At 50.1% G+C, this 26,556-nt stretch overlaps 1 protein-coding gene and 1 non-coding gene across 2 annotated transcripts; both read left to right on the plus strand.

Moving 5' to 3' along the window:
- Window positions 1-6,950: 6,950 nt before the first annotated feature.
- On the plus strand, window positions 6,951-7,141 carry LOC137150541 (U2 spliceosomal RNA). The gene has a single exon (XR_010919013.1). It is a non-coding gene; the product is annotated as a U2 spliceosomal RNA (small nuclear RNA).
- A 9,551-nt stretch (window positions 7,142-16,692) lies between these two features.
- LOC137150193 (RNA-binding protein 4-like) lies at window positions 16,693-19,539 on the plus strand. Its single transcript, XM_067543945.1, has 2 exons — window positions 16,693-16,839; window positions 17,759-19,539. The coding sequence occupies exon 2, from the start codon at window positions 17,817-17,819 to the stop codon at window positions 18,750-18,752; it is 936 nt and encodes a 311-aa protein (XP_067400046.1). The 5' UTR covers window positions 16,693-16,839; window positions 17,759-17,816; the 3' UTR covers window positions 18,753-19,539.
- Window positions 19,540-26,556: the final 7,017 nt, after the last annotated feature.

Genomic DNA, 26,556 nt, shown 5'->3' on the forward strand with positions numbered 1-26,556 from the left:
AACCAGTAGCCAATGACTGATTCAGTTTCTGAATATCATTCTTGGCTGTGCTGCACCACTTTGACCTGTTCATGCCCAGGGAACATACTAAATGCCCCCTGCGCACACAAAAAAATGATGCAGAATCATTTTTAGCAAAAACAGGCTTTTTCCTTGCATGGTTCACTATGGAGGTGGTGTCATACAATTTTTCACCTTTTTTTTTTCCCCCCTCTTCTTTTTAACAGTTGTAAGGGTTGGTTTACAAGTGACACATGCTTCGCCATGTTACCTTTACGTTACCCTTTTACTGGGGCTAGGCTTTGGACCCCCACTCTTGCCCCCTCCAAAGAAACATTTTTGTATTGTTGAGCCCTAACAGACTCATTTCACATGTGGCTCCAATACAGAGCCATTTCAGTCATGCCCAACCCAGTTTCAGCTGGCCACACCCAAGAGGAATTCTCCTTGCTTACAGCCATGGGTGGATCTTTCCCCACCCTGTAAGGCAGGTAATTTGCATCCAGACCCCCACTTGCCAGTTTACTGGTTTCCAGAAGTTTAACTGCTATCCCTTTCAAGTTTGGGCTAGGTTTTAAAGGGAGGTCCACCATTTTCCTTAGTATCTCATAAACAGGGTCCTGATGTTTCTTTATTGCCAATCGGTGACTCTTTATAGTATCAGATGTACCTGAGTTTAGTAAGAGATTATAAAATATATTCAAGGCATTCAGAGGTGAGAGTTTCCCTACCACCCCCTGTTTTCCCAAGAGATTAACAGCACATCTGTCCTGCTGTGTTGCTTTAGCTTTCCAAATTTCCCTTTGAAATGGAGCTTACAGAGCTAGCAGCCTGGAGACATTCAGGTCCCAAGTTCATTGTCTTCCCACCATAATGATTAACCACAGCCATTTGGTTACAGGGCGGTTCAAGCTCTTTAAATATTTTTATCCCATCTGAAACCTTTAAGGTATCCAAACTGAACCTTTCTAAAACAAAGTTAGTGCATTCATTCACATTTGAAAAACTTCGGTAGTTAAAAACTAAACCACTTTTCTTCATATCTAAGCTGTTCGTTGCTACAGGCCGTGACTCATCCTGAGCTGACCTAATCAATTCACTTTCACACCCTTCAATTGCAGAAAACTGCTTGCAAGGGCTTATCAGGGGGTTTTATTCTTTTAGGAGCAGTTTTAGGCAACAAACCATTTTTCACAGAAATTCTACCCCTATTCTTTTCAGCTAGAGGCTGCTCCAAAGAAACATTTCCCTGAGCCCCAATAGACTCTTTTTGGGTTTCAGTTAAATCCAGGACCAAATTTGACACCACTGGTGTTTCCTCACTTTGCATAAGGTGAGAGGCACACCCTGTCTGCTCTTAGAGGGATGATTGGAGCTAAACTTTCCCTCTGCAGAAAAACTGCTTCTTTTAAATTTCCAATCATTTGAAATTTTCCTTTCATCCCAGCCCACATGGCTGTTCACAAAGTAACTTTCGGGGATTGGGGTGGCTTTCCCCATGGGCAAGTTATTGCCCCCAACAGACACAGGCTTAGGAACTTTTTTTTCCCTGTGTCTTAGTTAAATCCACAACCACTTCTGATATATTAACTGATAAATCCTCTACCAGCATGAGCTGAACAATGCTTTCTGCCTGCTTCACAGACAGTACACAAGGGGTCACCTCCCCCACAGCAGATAAACTGCTGCCTGTAACACTTACAGAATTTGAGATTTCTTCCCCTTTAACGGGGCTTAACTAGTTTGCCAAACTAGGACCTTTTTTAATGACTTTGGTGTTAATTATTTGAGACATACAGGGTTCTGATCTTTCAGAACATTTTTCCTTTTCCAGTTGGAGGATACACATGTCCTGCCAGGGGTATTCTGGAGGCAGCTCTGGTTTCTGTTGGTTGCAGAAAACTGCTTGCAAGGGCTTACCAGGGTTTTAGCAGCCTGTGCAAAACTGCCTCTTTCCCTTCATTCCATGCTTTAACTACAGCTCGGAATAATACCTGCCCTAACAAGGCTTTTTCATACTTTTCACCCCCCCCCCCCCCCAAATTTACCTGTTGTTTTTATGCTTTTCAATTCCTTGACCAGTTTGCCTACTTGTAAACTGCAGCAAAAACTGCTTGCAGATCTTTTGCACAACTTAAACCCAACAGTTCCTTTTGCAATTAGGAAGTGTGGAGCTTGGTGCTTCCCTGATCAGAATTTGGTAACAAGGCTACTAGTGAATTTAGGCACTAGAAATTTAAAATCACATTCTTTAATTGGTACAATACTACAAAAGCATCTAATTTCAGGATTTCTTTTACCAAATTAATTGATTTATAGTACTTCCTGATTCCTTTTTGCTTAATGCAGTACCTTCAATACTAAACACAATAACAGTAACAAAATATGAAACACAACACAACAATGTTAGTAAACAAGACAAAACATAAAACACAAAACTTGTTGCAACAATAGTTTTGTCCTTTAGGTGTTTCACTGGTACCAGTCTTTTATAGTCCTGAAAGATAAAAAAAAAACACTTTTCTACCCCTTTGGGGGGGGGGCGGCAAATTCTTGCTTAGAATTACATTTCAGAACAGCCGACGCCCCCATAAGGTGTCCAAGCAGGCGGCAAAAGTGCTAGTAGGGGTACAGTCCATGCCCTGGCACAGTCTGAGGCCCATAAACACCGCTCCTCGGTTGAGGAGTCGGACCCCGTGGAGACGCCCTCTACAGGTGCACCCCTTTGGCAAGGGGAGCACCCGCAAGACTTGCCTCGGTAGTCCTATTACTCCTTCCCAGACGAGGCAGTCTCCGCGGACCACATGGCGCCACTGAAAGATTTCAGGGCGCACCAGGAGTTGCTCAAGCGCGGGGCCCCGGCCTTGAGGTGGGCTTCTGCCATCCTGCATGGAGGAATCACGGTGGCTAAGGCAGCGCTCCAAACATCAAACGACGCTGCTGCCGCGGTGGGTAGGGCCATAGCCCCCGCAAGTTCCATGAGGACGTGCTCATGGCTGCTACTCTCAGGCCTGTCCAGGAGGTGCAGCAATCTATCCAGAATGCCTGGATCCGGGAGACTAGTATGCCGCCCTCACCCTACAAGGACGCATACTTTCATGGGTCCATCCTCCGGAGCCAACTGGGGCTGGCTCCTACTACCAATTTACAGCCTGCCCCTTGGCCTATCTTCAGCTCCAAGGGTGTTCACCCCTTGCGTGGCGGTAATGGCGGCTCACCTGAGGCGAAAGGGTGTGCAAATCTCTCCCTACCCGGACGATTGGCTGATATGGGGTAGGTCCAGGTTCCCAGCGCAGGTCAGCGCGACTCACGCTGCTCCACGTGTAGCAGGCTGGGTCTGCTCATAAACGAACAGACGTCCACTGACCCCAGTGAAACGCATAGAGTTCCTTGGGGCCACCCTGGACGCTCCCCAGGCCAGAACCTTCCTGCCTCAGCCATGTTTTCAGGTGCTGCTCTCTATCATCTCCCACGACAACAGCCAGGCACTGCCTACTGCTGTTAGGCCACATGGCGGCCTGCACACACATAGTGAGGCTAGCTCGCCTGAGGCACAGGCCACTTCAGGCATGGTTGGCCTCGGTATATGTGCCAAGCAAACACCCATTGAACTGGGTGGTCCAATTCCCCGCCTGCCCTAGCCTCCCTGGACTGGTGCAGATTCCCCAGGGCAGTAGGGAAGGGCGTTCCCTTCATGGAACTGATCCCGTCGGTCATCTTAAGCTCCGACGGCTCGTATGTGGGATGGGAGCCCACATGGGTGCCAACCTGAGTAATCGGGGGCTCTGGTCAGTGGAGGAAAAGTGCTTGCAGGTCACCATGGGGGAGCTGAGAGCCACTCGCCTAGCGTGCAGGCTGTTCCTCCGATCCCTGACAGGCAGAGTGGTGCAGGCACTGCTGGACAACACTGCAGCCGTTTTACATGACGAGGCAGGGAGGGGCGTCCTCCCTGCCTCTCTGTGTGGAAACTACCCGTCCGTGGGGCTTTGCCATGAGGCACGACTCCACTGGACTGCCTCTCACCTCATGGCAGTGAGGAGCGACGAGGCGGATCGCCTCAACAGGTCGTTTCTACCCCACCATGACTGGTTGCTGCACTCAGGGATAGTGACTGCGATCCTCCAGAAGTGGGGTGTCCCCCACTGGATCTGTTTGTGTCGGTTTGGAATGCGCAGTGCCAAGGCTCGGCTTGCGCCGGGGTCATGAGACTGGGTTGGTTTCCAATACGTTCCTCAGTAACGGGATGGGGACCCTCAGGTATGCGTTCCCACCCACTCCACTCCTGCCAAAGGTCTTACTGAACATAAACGGGCAGGGCGGATGTCATATTCACTGCTCAGGCCTGACCAAGCCAGCACTGGCTCAGCATGCTGCTGGACCTTTCGTTCACCCCGCCCATGGTGCTCCCGAGGGCATGACCGTCTCTCCCAGGACCACGGTCGCCTGTTGCACCCGGTCCTGGATTCCCGGCAGCTCATGGCCTGGAGGCTCTGTGGCTGACGGAGGTAGAGGGAGCTTGCTCGGTGCAGGTCCCACAACTGCTGGGAAGCAGGGACCCTTCTACACAGGTCGTGTATCAGGCTAAGTGGACATGGTTTACCCCTTGGGCGGAATCCCGGGGCATTTCGCCAGCCTCTTGCCTCTGCAGGCGACCCTGGAGTACTCCAGGGTCTGGTGCTGGCCTAGTTGACGGTCCACTTGGCAGCTATTTTGGCCTTCCATCACCCGCTAGCGGGGAGATCCCCGTTCTCCCATCCCACGTTGGTCAGGGTGCTCAAGGGGGTGGAGAGGCGGTATCCCCAGGTCCGCAACCCGGTGCCTCCCTGGGATATCAGCCTGGTCCTCTCAAGACTCATAGGGCCCTCCCCCTTAGAACCCAGGGCTTCATGCCCTCTGCCGCGCTTCATGGACGGTAGCCTTCCGGGCGGCCATTACCTCAGCTTGGGGGGTCTCCGAAATTAGGGCCTTGACCTCAGAGCCCCCTTATACACTAGTCTATGCAGATAAACTGCAGTGGAGGCCACACCCAGCCTCCCAGCCTGGGTTGGTTTCCCAATCTCGTTGTAACCACAATTGATCTCTCCCTGTGTTTTCCCAAACCGTGCGGTCTGGGTTTAGAGATGGCATTCATTAGATGCAGGACGAGCCCTGGCCTGCTACATCGAAGACACAGCTGTTCCATAAATGGGCGCAGCTCCTCGCCGTGTGGGGGACCGGATGAAAGGATCACCGGTCTCCACCCAGCACATCTCCGCGTGGATCACATCCTGCATCAAGTGCAGCTATGCGCAGGTGAATGTGCCGCTGCCGGGTGTCACCACAGTGCATTCACCCAGAGCTAAGGCCTCGTCTGCGGCTTTTCTGGAGAGAGTGCTCCTGCAGGACATATGCAAAGCAGCTGCCTGGTTGTCGGTCCACACCTTCATGTCCCACTATGCCATTGTTCAGCAGGTGAGAGAGGACGTAGGATTTGGCTGAGCCATGCTGAGGGCAGCTCACTGGTAACTCCTACCCACCTCCGAGGTATGGCTATTTAATCACCTGTACTGGAATGGATATGAGCAATCACTCAAAGTAGAAAATAGGGTTACTTACCAGTAGCTGTTGTTCTTCGAGATGTGTTGCTCGTATCCATTCCACACCCATCTCCCGTCCCCACTGTCGGAGTTGGCAGAAAGAAGGGACTGAGGGGCTGTAGGGTTGGTGGCGCCCCATAGACCGCGGCATGCGCAGAGCACTCCAGGGGGCACCAGTGCCGGCCCTACGGGGTCTGCTAAGTGGAAAAAAGTTCCGGGAACCGTGCACTGTGGCGTGTACACACCTACATTGGAATGGACATGAGCAATCACTCGAAGAACAACAGTTACCGGTAAGTAACCCTGGTTTTTTTCTAATTACACAATCCAAATGTATAACAATTTGATCATCTGGTTGTCCATGAGTTGCAACAACTGGCTGTGGTAAGTTTGGAATCCTTCCAGAGGGGTAGCCGTGTTAGTCTGTGTACAGCAAAAACAAGGAGAGTCCTGTAGCACTTTAAAGACTAACAAATTTAATTTCTGCAGGCATAAGCTTTCATGGGCTGCAACCCACTTCATCAGATGTAAGGAATAGAAATCACATAGAAGGTGTATATATACATATCCAAGGGTAAGGCACAACAGTGGGGAAGGTAGATCTGAGCAAAGTCCATTCAGTTAGAGTAGTTGAGGCCTATTCACAACCATTGATTAGGAGGTGAGAATGTGTGAACAGTGACAATTACTTCTTTTAATGAGATAACCATTCCAAGTCCCTATTTAGACCCAGTTTGATTGCGTCAAGTTTGCAGATCAGTTCAAGCTCAGCAGTTTCTCTTTGAAGTCTGATTTTGAAGCTTTTTTTTCTTTTCTTTTTTTTTTTTGTAGAAGTAGGGCAACTTTCAAATCAGTTACAGAGTGTCCTGGGAGATTGAAGTGCTCTCCGACTGGTTTATGGATTTGTAAAAAATAGAACTGGACTGGCATGGAGAGTATCTGTAAGTGTCTGACGTACGCCTGCTGGTATGTGTGAGACAGTGAAGTGAGAGCAGAGAAGAGCACGGGGGCCATGGCATTGCGCTTGCGTACATTTTCTGCTACCGGTTTTGCTGCAAGAGTTAACAGTGACAGTTTGCGTCACAAGCAAGTGGGTGGTTTAATGCAAATAGAGAGTGGATGGCGGCTGCCAGAGAAAGCAGCGAGATGAAGCAAACTAAGAGGCTGAAAAAATTCTCTGTCTTTGAGCAGAAGGATGTGTTCAGAGTTCTTGTTTTGAATTCTTAGGTTGGAATGGTTTAGGGGCAGTGCTCAGCGCTTAGTTTCATAGCAATCAAAGGCTCGTTAATAGTGTTTGGTGCGTGTCTGAGCTTCTCATGGTGTTATGAAAAGCTGTGGGAAAGGGAGGGCTCCGTAGCGTTGGCACAAGGGGGTATCGCTTCTCGGCCTTTTGGCTAAGATCAAGTGTAGTATCTGTTCTTATCAGTTTAATATCTGATACGTCCTCTATCTGAGGACTATATATTAAATGGATTTTTGGAACAGGGAGATGGAATAGGAGCTTGCTCCATCCACTCCACGCATCGACCTGGTATTGCAGTACCTCCAGGAACGGTGCACCTCCCCCAGGGAGACTATTGTGGTGAAAAAAATAGATGAGCTTATCTAGGAAGTGTGAATTTCTACTCTTTTGTTTCTCTTTACAGCTCTTTTGTTGTGATTTTATTTAAAAGTTTGTGTGAGTGTGCATTGTGTTAAAAGGTAAGCTTGTTACTAGACAATTGGTTAAAAAGGTGAGATTTCACTTTGTGCTGATTGCTTTCAACAGGGTGAGTAATGAGGGTGGGGTGGGTGTGAGGCTGTTGAGTGGAGGGTGTGGGCAGAACACTGCTTTGATCAGATGCTTTTGCTTGTTGAACTTGATTAGCTGATGATATTATTGTTGCTGCCTACACTTATAACAGTCCTACACCACTGATCCCCTCCCTCCCACTCCACCTTGCCATTCAGGTCCATTCAATAGAATACTTGAGGTCTAATCACAACCATTGAGTAGGAGGTGAGAATGTGTGATCAGAGGCAATTACTTCTTGTAATGAGATAACCATTCCAAGTCCTTATTCAGACCCAGTTTGATTGGTACTGAATGGACCTTGCTTTCATCCACCTCCCCCATTGTTGTTACTTCCCTTGAATATGTATATATATATATGCCTGCTATGTGTTTCCTATTCCTTACATCTGACGAAGTGGGTTGCAGCCCACGAAAGCTTATGCCTGCAGAAATGAAATATGTTAGTCTTTAAAGTGCTACAGAACTCTCGTTGTTTTTGCTGTATACAGACTAACACGGCTACCCCTCTGGAACTCAAAAAAGCTAGTAGCTTTGCAGCTCCTCAGGCAGGATGGAGTGGGAGGGAGGGTATCAGCGGTGTAGGACTGTTATAAGTGTAGGCAGGGTGGCAGCAACAATAACATCATCAGCTAATCAAGTTCAACAAGCAAAAGCATCTGATCAAATTATTAAGTTATTAAATTATTAAATTTGTTAGTCTTTAAAGTGCTACAGGCCTCTCATTGTTTTTGCTGTATACAGACTAACCCGGCTACCTCTCTGGAACTTCTGCTTGTGTTAACGGGTGTGGGTTATTCAATAAAGCTACCATAAAAGTCAGATTGTAAACTCCCTCAAGGCAGGGACTGTATTTTATGCTTCAGTGCGATAACATTATGAAACAAACAGAGTCCTCTGGGGTACTGCATCATACATGTTCATTAATAACAAATAGTGCTTATGTCCCTATCCAGAGTAGCATGCTGCTTTAAGACATGCATAACTGCTAGTGTAGTACAGGTAGACTTGCTGGTTACCACTGTGGCAAAGGACCCCCCCAAGTCTTGCTGGACTAGGGCTGGGGTAAATCTGCCCTATGCTGGAAGAGTCTTTTGGTTCTCCCCTCAGCATCTTTGTCCTAGAGTGTTCAGGGTGGGTCTTGGTTTGGGCCTGAGGAAGGTCCCTCCGACCCCCGGGGACCACGATGAGTCTCAATGCCCAGGCCCCAGCAGAGTGCCTTGCCTTGGCTCTTTTGGCGGGGTTGCATTCATGGTGGTGCAGCCCTGGGGGGAAGCAGTAGCCCTTCCCTCAGGCTGGTGCCTGGGTTTTCTTCTTTTTCCTTTTGCTGCTCTCCTTCAGGAGAGAAATGCTGTCTCCTGTGCTGGGGAAGTCTCTCCTTCTACTGCCACAAGCCTTCTGGCAGCTTGCGTCTCCCCTCCCGAGCTGGGCTTTTAGTAGGCCAGGAGTAGCCTTTAATTGGGCACAGTTGCCTCTAATTGGCAAGTGACCTCCCCCTGCCTGCAGGGAAAAGAGCCTTCAGCATTCTGGGGCTGACATACCTGCCCTCAAGTCTCTGCACACCCCATCCAAGGCCCCACAAAGTCGTGGGACCTCCTCATCAGCCTCCTCCTAGCCCTGGCCAAAGTGGCCATCTACAACACCAGGGAGCAGAGGTTGGCGGGGGGGGGGGGGAAACACTCTGCGACTGTGGGGCCTCCCTCCGTTCCTCTGTCCGTTCACGCATCCGGGCAGAGTTCCTCTGGGCAGTGTCCGCTGGCTCCCTAGACACCTGGAGCAGTGGGTGCCATCCAGGGTTCTCTGCTCGGTGTCCCCTTCCGGTTCCCTCCCTTTAACTCTCATGCCCCTTCCGGTTTTTTCATTCGTTGTCCCACGTAATCAGTTGAGTCCCAGGTCCAGTAGGTACCAGATAGCAGTGGGCGGGCGCACCCCCCCCCCCCCCCCCCCCGGAACTCAAATAATAGTACCCTTTTGTAGCCCTCTGGCCTGACTTTATCACACTGCTTAGCCCTGGGAATCTCATTCTAACTGTTCTTCCATTCTGCCTTCTACTGATCTTTTTGGGTTCCCTCCTGACACACTGTTGTCCTACATAGCCTCACTAGCTATTTCTTCTGTACTGTTCCAGCCTTTGGTTGTTGTTGCTCTTGTGATTGAAAACGTTGCCTTCTGTGGGAGAAAAACAAAATGGTCATCAGTATCTTCCCACAGTTCAGCATTCTGAGGCACAGAACTTGGGTACCTACCTTGCCTTGACTGAGACACCTTTGCCACTTGAAGATGCTTTTCAGGCAACACATTTGATTTGCATTAGCATAGAAAGGGTGCTGTGTTTTGTGTGACACTCCAGTTTGCTGCAAATGTACTGGATTCTGTGATTCATGTGTTGCAGATGCTTATCGGAGGCCTTGTCCTCACATGGGAATACAGAGTGTGTTCCTACCATGAACTAACACAAAATAAAATCCTAGTGAAAACAAGACAATTGTAGTTTTAACACATTAGCAAGTCAAGATTAAACTCTTGGATTGGGATTACCTTGGACAGCTAATGCATGTGAAAACTAAAGACTGCCTTGTCATCTCTAGGATTTTACCACATCAGCTAGCATGTAATAAAAACACACCTCTTTTTGTCTAGTTTGAATGCTCATTAAGAAGAAACACTTAAGAAAAGCCATGTCAGGTGAAAACAGCTCCTGTGAGGCTTATCTTTGTCTATTGTCAGGTATTCTGAAGTTGTACCATTTAAGAGAGCAACAACAAATAGTGCAAATTACTTTTCATTTGCCAACTATTCTATCTCAAGGCATTTCTGTGCTCCTTGGGGAGCCATCACAAGCTATCTGGTACCTACACAATTGTTGATTTGTCACTATTTTGCCTTATGTGCTATACACATAACTCAGTAACACACCTTGTACTTTCATACAGAATCCAGAATAGTTATCCCAAAAGAACGCCCTGTGTAGATAAGCCCTAAGTCTCATTTAAAGTCAGTGGGCCTTGAACTTTTAAAAATGGGACTTTCAAGTCAGTTACAGAGTGTCCTGGGAGATTGAAGTGTTCTCCGACTGGTTTATGGATGTTATTATTTTTTATGTCTGATTTGCGTCCATTTATTCTTTTGCGTAGTGACAGTCCGGTTTGGCCAATGTACATGGCAGAGGGGCATTGTTGGCACATGATGGCATATATTACATTAGTAGATGTGCAGGTGAATAAGCCCCTTATGGTGTGGCTGATGTGGTTAGGACCAGTGATGGTGTCACTAGAGTCAATGTGCGGGCAGAGCTGGCAACGGGGTTTGTTGCAGGCGTAGGTTCCTGGGTTAGTGTTCTTGTTGTATGGTGTATGGTTGCTGGTGGGTATTTTCTTCAGGTTGGGGGGCTGTCTGTAAGCAAGGATAGGTCTGCCTCCCACAGCTTGAGCGAGTAAGGGATCATCTGCTAGGACAGGTTGTAGATCCTTAATGATGTGTTGGAGAGATTTTAACTGGGGGCTGTAGGTGATGGCCAGTGGTGTTCTGTTGTTTTCTTTGTTGGGTCTGTCCTGTAGTAGGTGACTTCTGGGTACCCATCTGGCTCTGTCAATTTGTTTCTTCACCTCTCCAGGTGGGTATCGTAGTTTTAAGAATGTTTTATGGAGATCCTGTAGGTGTTTGTCTCTGTCTGAGGGAGCGGAGAAAATCCAGTTGTATCTTCAGGCTTGGCTGTAGACAATGGATCATGTAATGTGTCCAGGGTGGAAGCTGGAGCCCTGAAGGTATGTATTGCGGTCAGTTGGTTTTCGGTATAGGGTGGTATTAATGTGACCATCATTTATTTGTATTGTAGTGTCCAGGAAGTGGATTTCTTGTGTGGACTGGTCAAGGGCTGAGGTTGATAGTGGGGTGGAAATTATTGAAATCTGGTGGAATTCTTCGAGGGACTCTTTCCCGTGGGTCCAGATGATGAAAATGTCATCAATGTAGCATAGGTAAAGGAGAGGTGCTTGGGGATGAGTTTTGAGGAATCCTTGATTTTTTTTTTGAGTTTTTTGGAATCCTTGAGTTGTTGTCTTCTGCATCTGCCGTCTGTAGAGTTTACTCTGTTGATTGTTCTTCCAGAGGAACAAACTGTAGATGCTGATGGTTTCTGTTGAATTCTCCACTGTTGGGCTCAATCACGTATGATCTGGGCACTAATCTATTTTTCTTTACAACATCTGGAGTTGTCCTTCCCTTTTCTCTATCCAATTTGACATAAACATGGTCACCCGGTTCTAGACCTGGCAGTTCTCTAACTGAGTGACATCTGTTGTAAAAGTGTTCATAAGCTCTTTTAGCCTTTTTATCTGATTTGGCTATTCTCTTCATGTCTGATCACTTTGCAGATAGATTCTTTTCCAAAGTTGGAACAGTAATACCTTCCCATCAGGAATTGTTCTGGACTATATCCAGTAGCTGCTATTGGTGTTGATCTGTAACTTGGAAGAGTGAGAAACAGATCTTCCTGCTGTAGGATTTTATTGGCTGTCTGTACAGCTGTCTCAGCCGCTCCATTCACTTGTAGGTAATGTGGGCTGCTAGTAATATGATCAAAATAATACTTCATTTGGAATTATTTAATTTCTGCTGCAATGAATTGTGGCCCGTTGTCCATCACTAGTTGTTCTGGAATACTAAAATGAGTAAAAGTGCACTTCAGTTTCTCAATAACAGTGAGACAGGTTATGTCCTTCAAGTACATTATTTCTATGTACCTGGAAAAATAGTTTACTATGACCAGATGACGATATCTTCTGAATTTGCATAAATCTGCAGTTAGCCTCTTCCAAGGTCTCTCTGGTAGGGGTGTTTGTACACTGTCTGAAACTATATTGGGATTCCAGAAGGACGTCTTCGGCAAGAGGGAGGAGACAGTTCAAAAGTCGGTTCCCAAAGTGGTTTCAGACCGTCTCAGGGGACCACTGGCATGATTTTTGTTGCACAACAGATCCAAGAGAAGTGTAGAGAACAACACCAGCCATTGTCTATAGCATTTGTTGACCTCACTAAGACCTTTGATTCTATCAATTGTGAAGCGTTATGGAAGGTGCTGTCTAGGTTTGGTTGTCCATTGAAGTTTGTTCATGTTCTCAGGCTACTTCATGATGGAATGACTTCCACCATCCTCTGTAATGGGTTAGAGATGGACCCATTCACCATCCGTACTGGTGTTAAGCCGGACTGTGTTATTACCCCAACCCTTTTCTCCATCTTGCCGTAATCTTGATTCTTATTCGTGACTGCCTTTCCACTGGAATTGAGATTGAGCATCGCTCGCATGGATGGCCAGCTTTTCAATCTGTGGTGTCTTCATTCTAAAACTAAGTCACCAGAACTGTTATTACCAACCTTCAGTATGCTGACAATTGTGCTATCCTCACACACACACTGAGGCTGACTTGCAAATCACCCTAGATCTCTTCTCCGGCACCTGTCATAGCCTAGGACTCTCCCTCGAGATTGGGAAGATTAAGGGACTCCAACAGCCTGTCCCAGCACAAGTTGCCCCCCTTCTCCCACAAATTGTCATCAGCAGAGAACCCCTAGAAAACACTGAGCATTTCCCTTACCTTGGTAGTCACCTCTCCCAGACAACCAATCTGGATGTGGAGATCAAACATAGGATCCGTTATGCCAGCACATCCTTTGGAAAGTTGCTCCATCGTGTCTTTATTGACAGAGATCTGTGGATGGAAACTAAGATCCTGGTCTACAATGCAGTAGTCATCCCCACTCTTCTTTATGGGTGCGAGACATGGGTGACATATCAAAGTCATCTTAAGCATCTGGAGTGGTACCAACTGTGCTGCCTTAGGAAGATTCTCCGTATCAGATGGGAAGACCATCGCACCAATGCCAGCATTCTCTCGCAACTGACATCACCAGTGTTGAGGCAAAGATTATGAAACATGAACTTTGCTGGGCTGGTCATTGTGTGTGGATGGCCGATACTCGTCTTCCAAAGCAAGTCCTCTTTTCTCAACTTAGTCATGGTAAGAGGAGCCATGGGGAACAGAGGAAACGCTACAAGAACATCGTGAAAACATATCTTAGGAAGGGAAGCATTGACCACACAACTGGGAAGAGTTAGCTAGCAATATACTACAATGGTATCACATTGTACATCAAGCCTCAGTCCATTTTGAAGAGAATGGCCTTGCTCAAGAGGCTGAGAAATGGCAGAGGAGGAAGGAAAGTGTACAGCATCCTGGCCAACAGTTGTGCTCTCTTCAAGCAACCACCTGTCACATATGTGGAAAAATCTGTAGAGCACAAATTGGACTCCTCAGCCATCTTAAGTCTCATCAATGACTTTTCCCCTGGCAGACATCATACTCGTATGGAGGGATAGCCGACAATGATGGCTTGTACACTATGGCTGAGCATTGTCTCTTAATATGATTTGTACCGGATCTCCCTTCAAAAGTCCAATATCATCAAATTCTTCCACCTTTCTCACTGGGCCCATCATGACTGCCACACTGCGGCTGAAAAGCTTGTTGGTCTTTGATCATATGCACTCTGAATGCATAGCTTCTGTCTTTGTAAATTGTTTCTGTGCTGAATTGACCCAATGCAGTTCAAAATACCTCCGAGGCTAGTCAGAGTTGTGTCAGACTTAAGCTATGGGAGGGATGAAAATAGTTGTAAGTTCCTTCTGAGATGACTGTGACTTCAGCTTCTGAGTCAATTTTAAAGTCAATAAACTTGCCATGAATAGTCAGTTTCACTCTCTGGGTGGGTTCTGTGTCATCACAAATGATGGATCCCAGAAACAATGGCTCTTGATGTTCTATAATATGAGTAAACTCCCTGACTGCTTTGGTGCAGATAGCTGCAAAATGTCCACATTCCATGCATATATTACATCCTGTGCCTCTGGCTGGACACACACAAACTCTTGGGATATGACTTTTCACACACCTTGTGCATATAGGCTGGAATTTGTCCCTCTTAGGCTATGGTTACACTACAGAGCTTACAGCGGCACAACTACACCAATGTAGCTGCGCTGCTGTAGTGCTGCTAATGTAGACTCTCTGGGCCAGCGGGCGAGAGCTCTCCCATTAATTTAATTACTCCAGCCTCTGTGAGCGACAGTAGCTATGTTGGCAAGAGAAGCTCTTCCACAGACATAGCGCTGTCCACACTGGCACTCAGGTTGTTACTTATATTACTTATTCACACCCATGAGTGACATAACTTATACCCATGGAAGCTGTAGTGTGTACATAGCATGAGCCTGGGCATTCTCTCTCCTCATCTCAGGGTTTTTTTGTGATAATGAATTTTAATGCTCAAGTGACTGCTTACAGTTTCTAAGCTATTTTCAGGTTTTTCAGGCTTGTCAAGTTGTTCTAGATTTTGCTGTTTCACCAGTTCAGACTGTTTTGTTATATGAATAGCTGGGTGTAGGGTTAGGTTCTTTTTAATTGGAGCTGCTGTGAAAGGTTTATATCTGTTAACCCAATAGTCAAGCTGTCTCTAATATTTTCAAGTTTTGCATTCCCAAAATCAGTTTTCAACTAATGTATGCAGAGCTCTTATAAAACATTCCACATTTTCCAGTCATTCTTGAATTCTCTGATGGAAACATGCTCTTTCTTAAACCACATTGCAAAAGGATTTATAGATATGCTCTGCTTGGTCCTCCATAACATACATTAAAGATGATACCTTTACATCTCCAGTTTCTTTGTGCAGCTTGGTAGCAATATGAAATCTTACAAAATATTGTTTCCGGTCTGTCCATTCTTACAGTTTGTCAAAGATGAAGTTTTCTGGGGCATTGAAGAGTGGCATGTTGATGAGATCCTGCAACCTTTGTTGCTTTGTCCTTTCAGTTTGCAACCTTTGTTTCTGTTTTCCTTCTGTTTCTGTTCCTAGTTTACTTCTGACACCATGTCTTGTTTTTCTGTACCAGATATGGACTGATCACAGAGCTTGCTTATACACACCAGATGTGTTCATCATGAGATCTTTAGCCAGGTGAGGTTAAGGTTAAGATTAACTTTAAATCAGGTGTTTATGCACAGTGCCATCTAGTGGCAGAAAAGTATAATACAGTTTAGCATTCCATTCAATTACCCTATTTTGAAACCCTCCTTAAAACACTCCTCTGCCTTGAGGCCTACAGAAGAGTTGGCAATGTTCCTTGCTAATTTTGTGCTGAGTTGACAGCCCTTAGACACTGAAGTTGTTTCTAAATCCTACCACCAGAGGGCAGCTTCCCTCGCTTTGCTCCTTCCAAGCCCTTGAACTGAGGCTGCAGTGCAAATTAGTAATAGTGGTGGTGGTTGTGTGGCTGCCTGTCCACTGGGAGTGGGGCAGAGGAAGCTCTATCAGGTGGGGGCGACTGAATGACTGTCAGACTGAAAACGGTTTGGCTCTGATGCCAGAGACAAGATACTGGACTAGATGGAGCTTAGGTCTTTGTCCAGTCTGGCAGGAACTGTGTTCCTAATTTCAGCCACCCCTGACCTGCATCAGATTTGAAAGCGGTGTGCTAAAGGAAGACTAATCTGTAACCTAGTCCCTGAGCTAGTTTGTGTCTCTCTTTGTGTCCCCATCCTTGCCCCTAGGACAGACTGGCACCAGTAGGCTAAAGGTGAAAGGTTTCATAGCCCATTCCTGCTACTCTGAGCTTGCTTCACTTCTCTACTGGGTGTTTCTTATGTCGAAAACCTTCCCTTGCAAACCAGCATCTGCAACCACCCACTGCAACCTGCCCTGCAATGCAAGGAATAGTCTGATCTGGAGCAGAGAGAGACCTAGACACCCCTCACCCCTGCTTGTTCGGGCTGCCTCTCGCTGGAAGCGTTGTGTCCCCAAGCGTGTCCTCAGCCCAGTCTGCTGCTGGCCGGGGCAGCAGGGCCACGTGCTGTGACACCCCCACGCACAGGGAATGCAATGCCTCAGTGAGTCTCCCTAGCACTTGAAGCCATCCACCTTGTCCGGCTCCTCGGCAGCTGTGTCTGGGCTGCTGGCGGCGAGCTGGGCCGAGTAGGGACCTAGCCCCAGCAGCAGCTGGGCCGGGGCTGCCTGGGACAACGGATCTGCCGGGCACAAAACTTTGCTCCGATCCCTAACCCTGTCCTCCCAGCCTGGGAGCGGACGCCACCAAATGAGGACGGGGGGGAGGAATTGCGCGATGGTCCCGCCCTAGTTGCCGTCACTGGTTCCTGCTCGCGACCCTCCACCTAACGTTTCCAGAGAGAGGGACTGAGCGAGCGAGCCAGCGCAACGCGTATCCGTTATCACGTGACTCAAACGTGGCGGCGCCCTATTAGCTTCATTCATGCCTGGCGCGGGGATTTCCGGCCTTAGCCGGAAGTGGAAGCTGCCATCTTGTGTCTGTGGCTTGCGAGGGAGAGAGGAACAATTGGCCTCCTTCGAGTGCTGCGGCCGCTTTCGTCCCCCCCGGCCCTTCCGCCCTCGGCTGCGGTGAGTGAGTCCCAGGCGAACGGGGAGGGAAGGAGCCGGAGGGATCGGGCTCTCGCCGCTGCTCGCGCGTGCGGGCTGGCTTTGTGCTTAGTGCGCATGCGAGGATGATAGCGGGGGGGCGATACCATTGAGATGGGAGGGGTAGGGAAGACCCGGATGGGGCACAGGGCGGCGGGGTTATGGGGGGCAGCACCATTGAGTGACGTCGGGGGGCACCATGGAGTGGGGAGGGGCGGAGATCCTTTGCCCTATGAGGACCCCGCAGGGCTGGTCTTAAGGCTAAGGCTCTCCTGCCCCCGGGCCCTGCCACGCCCCCTTCCCATCCCAGGGCACCAAGCTCCTCCCCCATCGCCCCCGCTCCCATCCCCCCTTTGCTGAGCCCACCCCTGCAGGTGGCAAAGACCCTGCCTGTCTGACCGGGGTGCCCGAGCTGGCTTTCCCCAGGGGTCAGGTGCAGGCCGTGTCTGCGCTGCAGGCTGCCAGAGCTGAGCCGCTGTGTGTTGGGGAACAAACCTTCTGGTCTCGATCCCTCCAGTCCCCTACGCAACTGTGAAAATGGCCACAGGATTCCCAGTCCGGGTCTGTTCTACCAGCCCCGCCCAGGCAGCTGGATTTTCTGCTGGTCACAGCAGTAGGTTCGTGGTGTTAGGTGCAGTGCCATGCATTTATGGTGTACCAATCAGACACGTTCCTGCCCAGGAGAGTTTGGTCTAAGTGAGCACAAATTGAGACCATCCCCACCCCTAGGGAGCTTGGTATCGCTGTGATAGAATCATAGAAGATTAGGGTTGGAAGGGACCTCAGGAGGTCATCTAGTCCAACCCCCTGCTCAAAGCAGGACTAACCTCAGCTAAATCATCCCAGTCAGGAATAGCTTGAACTTCATCAGGAAGTAACTCTTCTCCTTTCTGTCTCTCAGTGGAGTTCACGTGGGAGATTCCTGAGAGCATTGCAGGCTGGAAGAGCAGCCTCCCGCCATGGTGAAGATCTTTGTAGGAGGGGTCTCCCCTTCTGTCACAGTGGATGAGCTAAAGAAGCTCTTCGAGCAGTATGGACAGGTGAACGAGTGCGACATTCTGAAGAACTTTGCCTTTGTGCACATGGAGAAGGAGGACGAGGCCCACAAGGCCATCAGCGAGCTGCACAAGCAGGAATTCTACGGGGCCCACCTGACGGTGGAGTATGCCACCTCCAAGATCCGCAATGCCACCAAGATCTATGTGGGCAATGTCTCCAGTAAGGCCACCACAGCCCAGATCAAGGAGCTCTTTGAGAAGTTTGGGAAGGTGGTGGAGTGCGACATCGTCAAGAACTATGCCTTTGTCCACATGGCCAAGGAGAGGGAAGCAATGGACGCCATCTTGAACCTCAACGACATGCCACTGGAGGACCAGAAAATCTTTGTCACACTGTCCAAGAGCAACAACTCGCTCAAGACCGCCAAGGGGACCCCTGTGCCACCCCCACCGCCTGCACCCCCTGGCTACTACTTCCCCAGGGGGCGCATCCCACCACCTCCATACACCCCCTATGCTCCCCGATCTTGGTACGACCGGGAATATTACGACCGCTATGCTTATGAGCTCTACGACCGGGCGATGGCTGCGTATGAGAGGGCCCTGCCTCCTCCGCCGCCTCCCCCCACCGCCTACAGAGAGAGGAGCCCCGTGGGCAGGCGGACGACCACTCCGGTGGCCCAGTACACTGATCCCTACGCTGCAGTGGCTGCCACCCAGACATACAGCCAAGCGTACAGCCAAGCGTACAGCCAAACGGGGTATGCAGCAATGGCGGCTGCGGCAGCAGCAGCAGCAACCTACTCGCAGTACAGCGTGGGTGCCACCTACACTGCAGGGGAGTACTATGAGAAATACAGCAATGGCTATGCCACTCAGTATGCCCAGACGTACTAATTGTACTGTGCTCATAGTAGTAAGTGACCAGAGATCTTAGTTTTGGGGCGGGTGGGGTATTGGAGGGGGGGGAACAAGCCCTAGAACTCTTTATTGGCACAGTTTTTTATGAGGGACAGGAGTGCCACTCCTCCCTCAACTAACTCTCTGATGCCATCCACAGTGGATGGAGGTTTCTGTGCCTCCTGAAAGGCAGTAAATAGGCTCCTATGAACTAGAGAACCTTTTGTGTGTGTGCGTGTATGTGTTTATATATATATATAAAAATAGCCTAGATTTTCTTTGGTCAATTAGCGCTGGCAGCAAGTGAGTTTGGCTCCCTCCCCATTAAGCAATTAACCTCCTTTCTTTTCGCTTCAGCCTTCTCAATGCTGCCACTTCCCAACGTTTGTTAGGTTGCATCTTTGCTCTACTCTCTCCCCTCATCCCTTTTCCTTCCTGATTTCCTTTCCTTGTTTTGTTTTGTTTGGATCCGGTCGCTAAGAAAATAGTCCCACTTTGGAAGATCTGTTGCCCTCCATGGTGAACCGGCCCCCTGCAAGCTTGCACTGAAAGTCAAGATGATTCTGCTCATAACTCAGCTGATCCTTTCTTGATTCCACTGCCCTCCCCTCTCCTCTCCTCTGTTGAACCAATGTAATTTGCAGTGCTGGTTTTTCTTTTTCTTTTTTTCATGGCTGATTCCTCTGCGCGGTCTTCCCGTGTTGTGCATTGCGGAGCGGCGTTTTGAAACGTATGTCTCTAGATCCGTAGCTAGGACCGGAGGTGGGGAGGGGTGCATTCTGGTTTTGTACCTCAATATTGCAAAAGGAAGTGGGGGGGCTTTTTGTGCATCCAAAGTCCGTCCGTGTCACGGCTTCTTTTTCCCTTTTTATTTTTTACGTTGATGATTAAACGGCTTGTACAGAACTTCCCGGCGTCTCGTCGTCAAATCAGCTGCTGCGTCGCTTTAACTGTGCCCGACCCTCCGTGCGGCTCTTCTTTCTCTGCCTCTCTCCTCTGCGCCTGGCGAACGGCAAAACCGACCCCCCGATTTCGCTCGATCGTATCGCGCTGCCTGTTCCGCCGCGGCTGAGCCTTAGTTAACGGAGCCACCCTCTTCCCTTCCCGCCTCCCTGTGCCCTCCCCACGGAGAGTGCTTTGTCAGCACCCCCACAGGCTGCCTGGGTTTCCCTCCTGCCTTCCGGCTGCAGCGTTCCTCTGCTCTAACTCAGCCAGTGCACCTATAACTCTGTCATGTTGCAAGCCCTTTATCTGCTATTGCTCATTGTTGATGCCCTCCACCCCCGGCCAGGGACCGTTTAGGCCTCACTTGTCAGGTATCTAACATTTTGACTCTCTCTTTCCTCCCCCCCCATTGATTTTTTTTTTCTCCACACACAGCCCGGTGCTCGGAGGCGTAAGGGGGAAAGGGATCTCGGCTGCAAGGTGCAGGCAGAGCTGATTCAAGACAGCACAATGCCTTTAACCACCACCTGGCTGAAGGAAGCGTGAAGCCTCTGCTACAAGCTTGAGTGAATATACCACCCCCCTTATCCCCTAACTGCGCTTCTTCCTCTTCTGGTGCTCTTGCGTTAGCCATTCGGCAGGCTAGAGGGCACCCTCTGGCGAGAGCGCAAAGCTAGCAGGACCTTGGTTTCTACTCCCAGCAAGTCCCTTCCCCTCCCTGTGCCTCGGTGTCCCCACAGCAGAGATTGCGTTGAAATCTTTGGGTAAGCACTGTATTTGCAAAGAGATCTTGGCTCCTTGCTGGTGATGCTGCCTCCCCCCATCTGAAGCACCCCACCTATCCCCCCTCCCCTGTGATGTTCTCTGGCTGGTTCATGTTCCTGCCCTTACTGGGTTTGAAGATCTAGGGACATACCCGCTCCTTAGCACATACATGTATCAGCCTGAGGATTGTTTTGATCGTTCCAGATCCCCCTGCATGCATCCGCTTAGGGCTAGCGCACCCTGCCTCCATTTGCCTTTTAGCTGTCTTCTGATGCCAGAACATGGTCACCGGCTGGGGCCAGGAATTGCTCCCCCCGTGGGTACAGCATTGACTAATGCCTTCTATGGAAGTACTGCTGACTGTGAGATACAGAACTAGGTGTGTTAGAGAAGGGATAGAGAGACCCTTTCGTTCCCCCAGCGGCACGTCTGGGAGGTCAAGGGGGATCATCAGAACAAACAGCGGACAGAGTAACCATCTGACTCTGGGATCTGTCCATGGGAGATTGAGGTGATGCAGAAAGACCTACCCGATGAGTGTTTGAGCCTGTGTTTATTGGCGATGAGGCTGTGAGCATGGCAGTGGGGTGCTGGGGGGATGGTGTAGTGGTTAGAGCAGGGAGATTTGATTACTGTGAGCTTATAGACAGGTCACTTCCCCTCCATGCTTCAGTTTCCCCATGTGTGACAGCGAAGGAGCCTTTCAGCACCTGGAGAGCCTCTGGTGGAAAGGGTGGCAGAAGCATCGTTGCTATTCAGCCCAGACTCAAAGGTCAGATTCCTTCCGTCCCCTGACCAAGGGGGTGTGGCGTGACATGTGCCCCACAAACAGAATCTGGAAGAGCCCTGCAGCTTGGGAAGCTGCTCTGAGCATCCAGTTAGAACTGTCTGGATCTGACCAGGGGGCAGAAGGGAGGGACATTGGGAAGCTAGTCCTAGTTCCGTAAGCATCCAAAGAGGGGTCACGGTACCTGCTTTCAGCACAGTTTGTGGCTAGACATTTGTTGGCTGGACTTGTGAGCCATCCTGTTTGGACTGTCAAGTCAGCTGACTTCCCAGAGTCCTTTGGAGCGGCAGCCATGTGCCATCCGAGCTCTGTGTTTAAAGCTGTGCATTCTCCGCTGAAGGTCAGCTATTAACCCAAGCTCCTCCAGGCCAAGGGGAGCCAAAGGGCAGGAAGCAAAGCCCTAGATCCTTTTAGAAAGGCAGGAAGGAGGGGCTAGTGAATCTAACTCGCCAGTCTGTTCTAGATTGACTCTGTCCCAGAGAGATCTTGCATCAAGGTAACCCCCAGCCCAGGAACCCTTTTGGCCTCAGCTGACATGTCAGGGGAAGAGCAGGATTTCTGGAGGACCCACCAAGCGTCCCACTAGCAGAGGTGAAAGAGGACTTGAGGGATTCCTCGAAGAGGGACAGGCTCTGTGATCTCCCAGTCTCTTCTCTCACCATTGTGAGCCTTAAACACATGTGGGGAATCCAACCTGAGATGAAGCAGGAGGTAAGCGCTTATCTCCCCCCACCCTCCCCTTCCCTTGCACCCCTAGAGGAAGGAACTATTGTGTGCTTCTGTCACAGAAAACACAAGATCTGGGTTCTGTTCCCTGGCTCTGGCACTGACCACAGGGCAAGTCTGTGACCCTTGTCTATAAAAGGGGGATGAGTCCAGCCTTGGGAGGGTTGATTCATGTTTGTTGAGATCTCCGCTGGCTTAGCGGTATCCCTGTCGCAGAGAGGTTATGTTCTGAAAGCTCCTTTCTCACTGGGATGATCTAGTTTAGGTCTTTATGTGATCCCCATAGTGATTTGATCCCTGTCTACACATAGGGTGGAGATTTGAGAGTAGAGGAGTCTTTATTCTCACAGACAAAGGCAGAACAAGATCCAGTCACTGGATGTTGAAGCAAGACAAATTCAGACTGGAAATAAGGCAATTTTTTAACCCCCAGGGGAATTAGACAGGGGATCAGTGTATCTAGGGACGTGGTGGATTCTCCATTACTTGGAGTCTTTAAATCAAGACTGGCTGTCTTTCCTAATGCTACACTCCAGCTCACGCACATGACAGGCATGATGCAGGAATCCCTGGCAGAGGCTCTATGACCTGTAGTACACAGGTGGTAAGCCTAAATGATCAGAATAGGCTCTTCTGGTCTTAAAAGCTGTGACTTATTTCTGCAGTATCTGAGCACCTAGGTTGTGAATGGATTTATCTTCCCAGCACCTCTGTGAGGCAGGGCAGCGCGGTTATCACCATTATACAGATGGGGAGACTGAGGCACAGAGTGACTAAGTGACTTGGTCAAGTTCACAAAGGCCGACTGGCAGAGCAAGGAATGAAACCCAGGTCTCCTGACTCTCAATGCAACACTTGAGCCTCAGGATCACCCTTTGTCTTCTAAGTTACATGACATTAGGGTAGCCCCCCTGGAGAAATACAGGCCTTTGGCTCTGGTTAGGTGGCCCCACAGGCTGCATGTGGGATGAATGTGGCCTAAGTTGAACAAACACATCTAGGGTAGTCGACAGGTCCCAGCTTCAATTCTTTGGCACTACTGCATCAAAATGTTTGCGCCCTCCTCTTCCTCATCAACCCGGACAGGAAGGGGCAGGTCGCAGTAAACCCAGACCTTTGGCACAACAGCCCGCCCATGACACGGTCCATGTGTGGCGCGGCCTGGCTGCGACGGCGACTGAAAGGAAGCCTGGAGCCGGGGAGCCTCCAGCTGAAATTCTCTTTTCTCACTCTCTCCTAGAGCAGAGCGGACTGGGCCTTCTCTCTCTCTCTCTCTGTTTCTCTCTCTCTCCCTCCCAGCCCAACTCCATCCCTTGTTCTGCGAAGGCAGCAAGCTCCGGCCCCCCCCACAGTGCGCTGGATGCTGTCGGAAGGCTCCCTGCTTGGTGAGATTCTCCACACCTCCTGGCTGCTGGGTAACAGGGGCGGCAGGGGAGCAAATTCAGTCTTGGCCCGGCTCTGCCTGGGAGATCTGCATGGAGCTAGGAGTTGGGAGAGGTCTTTCCCTGTCAGCGTGATTGATGGGGGAGTGGGATTGATCTTTCAAAGTGCTGAGCATTCTCATCACCTGATGGGATGTCGGCTGGTAGGGCTGGCATGGTTTACATCATGGGGGGCTTTCTCCATTTAGGGGTGTTGGGACAGGAGGGAATTCTCTGGCTTAAAGTCCAGGCTTCCCCCACTTCCTCCTGGGTGATAAGATTCCTCCTGCAGCCTTTGGGTTTGGCTGTGTCTGGTGGAGGCAGTTTTGCATCTTCGCTCTGTACCAAGGCAGTGCAGATTTGGCTGGGCCTCTTCTCTGCCTCAGAAAGATCTCTGAACCGCTACTTCTGGGTGGGAGTCACCTTGCTTCCTTGTCTAACTCGGGGCCTTGACCAACACACCTTCCACAGCTTCCCTCCTTGATCCCTGCCCCCTGACGTGGGGGGTCCTGCAACAGAGATGGGTCCAGCAGAGCTTGTGTGTGGGACGAGAGTGGAGACGTCTCTACCACCAGGTATCTCCGGCAGTAGTCTCGACTCCCTATTAATTGCAGTTGGCTCCAGCAGAGAAGGATGGAGCATGGGGACTGCAGGCTTCTCTGCGTTGGATGGGCATGGCGAGCTGCTCCCGAGGCTGGTAGGTGTGTGTGGAGACCGAGGGCAGGGGTAAAAGCCCATGGCTCAGTGCTTTGTGGGTTGGAACAGGGAAATCACCCTTCCTAGGAGGCTCTGAGCAGCAGTAATTGTGAAGCTGCTTTTGTTCAGAGATCTGGACTACACTTGGTTCAGGAGTACATGAGATGGGTTTGAGTTGGTTGCACGGCTCCCCAGTGGACTAAACCACCCCCCAAACTGGCCAGCTTGGCAGTGTCAGCTCAGGAGAAGCCCAGGAATGGACCATTGGAGGTGGAGGGCGTTGCTACAGGACATGATTGGGGGCCATTGGCTGATGTGTGTGAGAGGAGTCCAGGACTGGGGGAGCAGGGGGCTGTGGGTCAGGACTGGGAGGGGCATTAGCAAAACTGAGTAGAGGTGGAGTCGGGCTGGGATAGTTGGGGGGCTGTGGGTTGGGATTCAGGAACGTTGGCAGAGCGGAGGGGGCAGAGCAGAGCCCAGGCCTGGGATAGCAGGAGGGCTGCGGCCTGGACTGAGGGACTTCATTAGAGTTGGAGTGGCGAGATCCCAGGGGCACCGGCAGAGCTGGGAGCAGCCCCAAAACTGGATTGCCTGCTAGTTGTGTGCAGCTGGTGCCAAGCTGTCATGATGCTTTGCAGTGGAACTCCTCCACCACCGGGGCAGCCCCCTCTAGGGAGCCCTGGCATCTCAGAGCAGTTGGCCTCAGCTCTGTCAGTGAACGCTGGCTACATGGCTCCAGCCCTCATCCGAGGCCCAAGCTGGGCTTGAGTGAAATGTGCCGCCCTGGCGTAGGGCTCTGGGATGGTAGGTGGCTCCTGGTACAGCATCACAAAGGTAGGGGCTGTAGGGGCAAGGCTCAGACTAATAAACATCCTTGTTTAAGTAGCATTTGGGCTGGTGGCTGGTTATTTCGTGTCTGCCTCGATCCCTGGTTCCCTGCCAGTCATGAGGCGGGTCTTCTAGCTTCACTAATGGGTTCCTCTTTGAGCAGCCACTGACCCTGAAATTTTCCTCCCAGCTGCAGGAGGCACTATCCCTCTTCTCTGCCCACATAGTAGGTGGAGCTGCTTGCTTCCGCCGTGGGCAAAGCGAGGGACAACGGCCCAGTGGTGAGGGTGCCTGGGAGATCTGAGTTTAATTACCAGCTCTGCCACTGACTCCTGGTGTGACCTTGGGCAGGTCACTCAGTCTCTCTGCCTTGGTTCTTGCCATCTGTACAATGGGGCTAACAGCCCGGTCCTGCTCATGATGAGGAGGGGAGGAAGAGAGATGAGGCTTCAAGGCATTAAAGGTGCCCGGATGATGACAGTCCCTGTTTCTTGACAGCAGATCTCAAACCATTTTACAAAGCAAGTCAGAATCATTGTTCCCATTTTATGCAGGGGACTCTGACGCACAGAGAGGGAACGGGACTTGCCCAAGGTCACCCAGTAGACCAGTAGCAGAACCCCATTCTCCTGAGTCTCAGTCCAGTGCGTGATCCCTATAGATGCCTATTGGGGACCAGATAAGTGCCTTAGATGGTCAGAAGTACAGAACAGCTGGTGTTACCGGGTCACCTACCAGGAAGCATGAGGATGTACCCAGAAAGGCTACTTCTTTATCTGTAGCTATACTGACTCCGCCTCCCACTTCTTCTGGTAGCCTTTGCTTCCTTCCCCTGGAAGCATGGAGCATGGTGCCCAGGCTGGGGATGTGGTCATAGGATGGGGATCTTCCCTACTACTCATTTTGTCTTCAACGCGACAGGTCAGCGTACCCCCAGCTCCTCAGTAGAGCCCGCCAGTAGGAGGCCTTCCCAGCACTGGGCTGAGATGTATGTAGTATTTAGGGGAAAAGACAGGATAGCGCTGGTGGAATAAAACCAGCCGGGCAAAGGGGTGTTCTCACATCAAACCACTACAGCCAGATTCTCACACCATGGCTCCTTTGCCCCCTGCTCGTAGCATAAAGGGGCAGTGCAGTGGGTGTAAATTACATTGCTAAAGCAGTGTGCGCCAGGCCCTTAGACCCACACATCCTCAAAGGTAGTTAAGCTCCAAACTTCCATTGAAAGTACTGGAAGCCTAAATACCTGAGGGGATCTGAGCCTTGGACAGGACATAGCCTGAAACTCTGAGCACACAGCCTCTCAGGGGGAGATCTGACTTGGGGGTAGAAGGGTGGCATATCCGAGACCTGTTGTTTTGCAAAGAGCGGTAGCTCTCCAGTGCTTGTGTGTGTGTGTGTGTGTCTCTCTCTCTGTGGCTGAGAACTCCCTGTGCTAAACTTGTGTTCCTTGCCTTCCTTCCACGTTGCCCTTGAAACTAGAAGTCAGAGGTCCCCGCAGCCAGACAGAGCTGTGGGGGAGTGTGTAAGCAACTGGGTGGTTTGGAGTGGCTGTGGCACTGCTTTTGGGGCTTTTGACCGGGCTGCAGTGCCCCATAACTCACCAAAGCACTCGGACAAGAGATCTGCACCT

This window comes from Emydura macquarii, unplaced genomic scaffold (assembly GCF_026122565.2).
Source record: "Emydura macquarii macquarii isolate MOO-44397 ecotype Brisbane River unplaced genomic scaffold, CSIRO-AGI_Emac_v2 contig_968, whole genome shotgun sequence".
Lineage (NCBI taxonomy): Eukaryota > Metazoa > Chordata > Testudines > Chelidae > Emydura > Emydura macquarii.

Bases quoted from the DNA above. Each gene is read 5' to 3' on its own strand.
- LOC137150193 (XM_067543945.1), top strand. From the start codon at position 17,817: ATGGTGAAGATCTTTGTAGGAGGGGTCTCCCCTTCTGTCACAGTGGAT.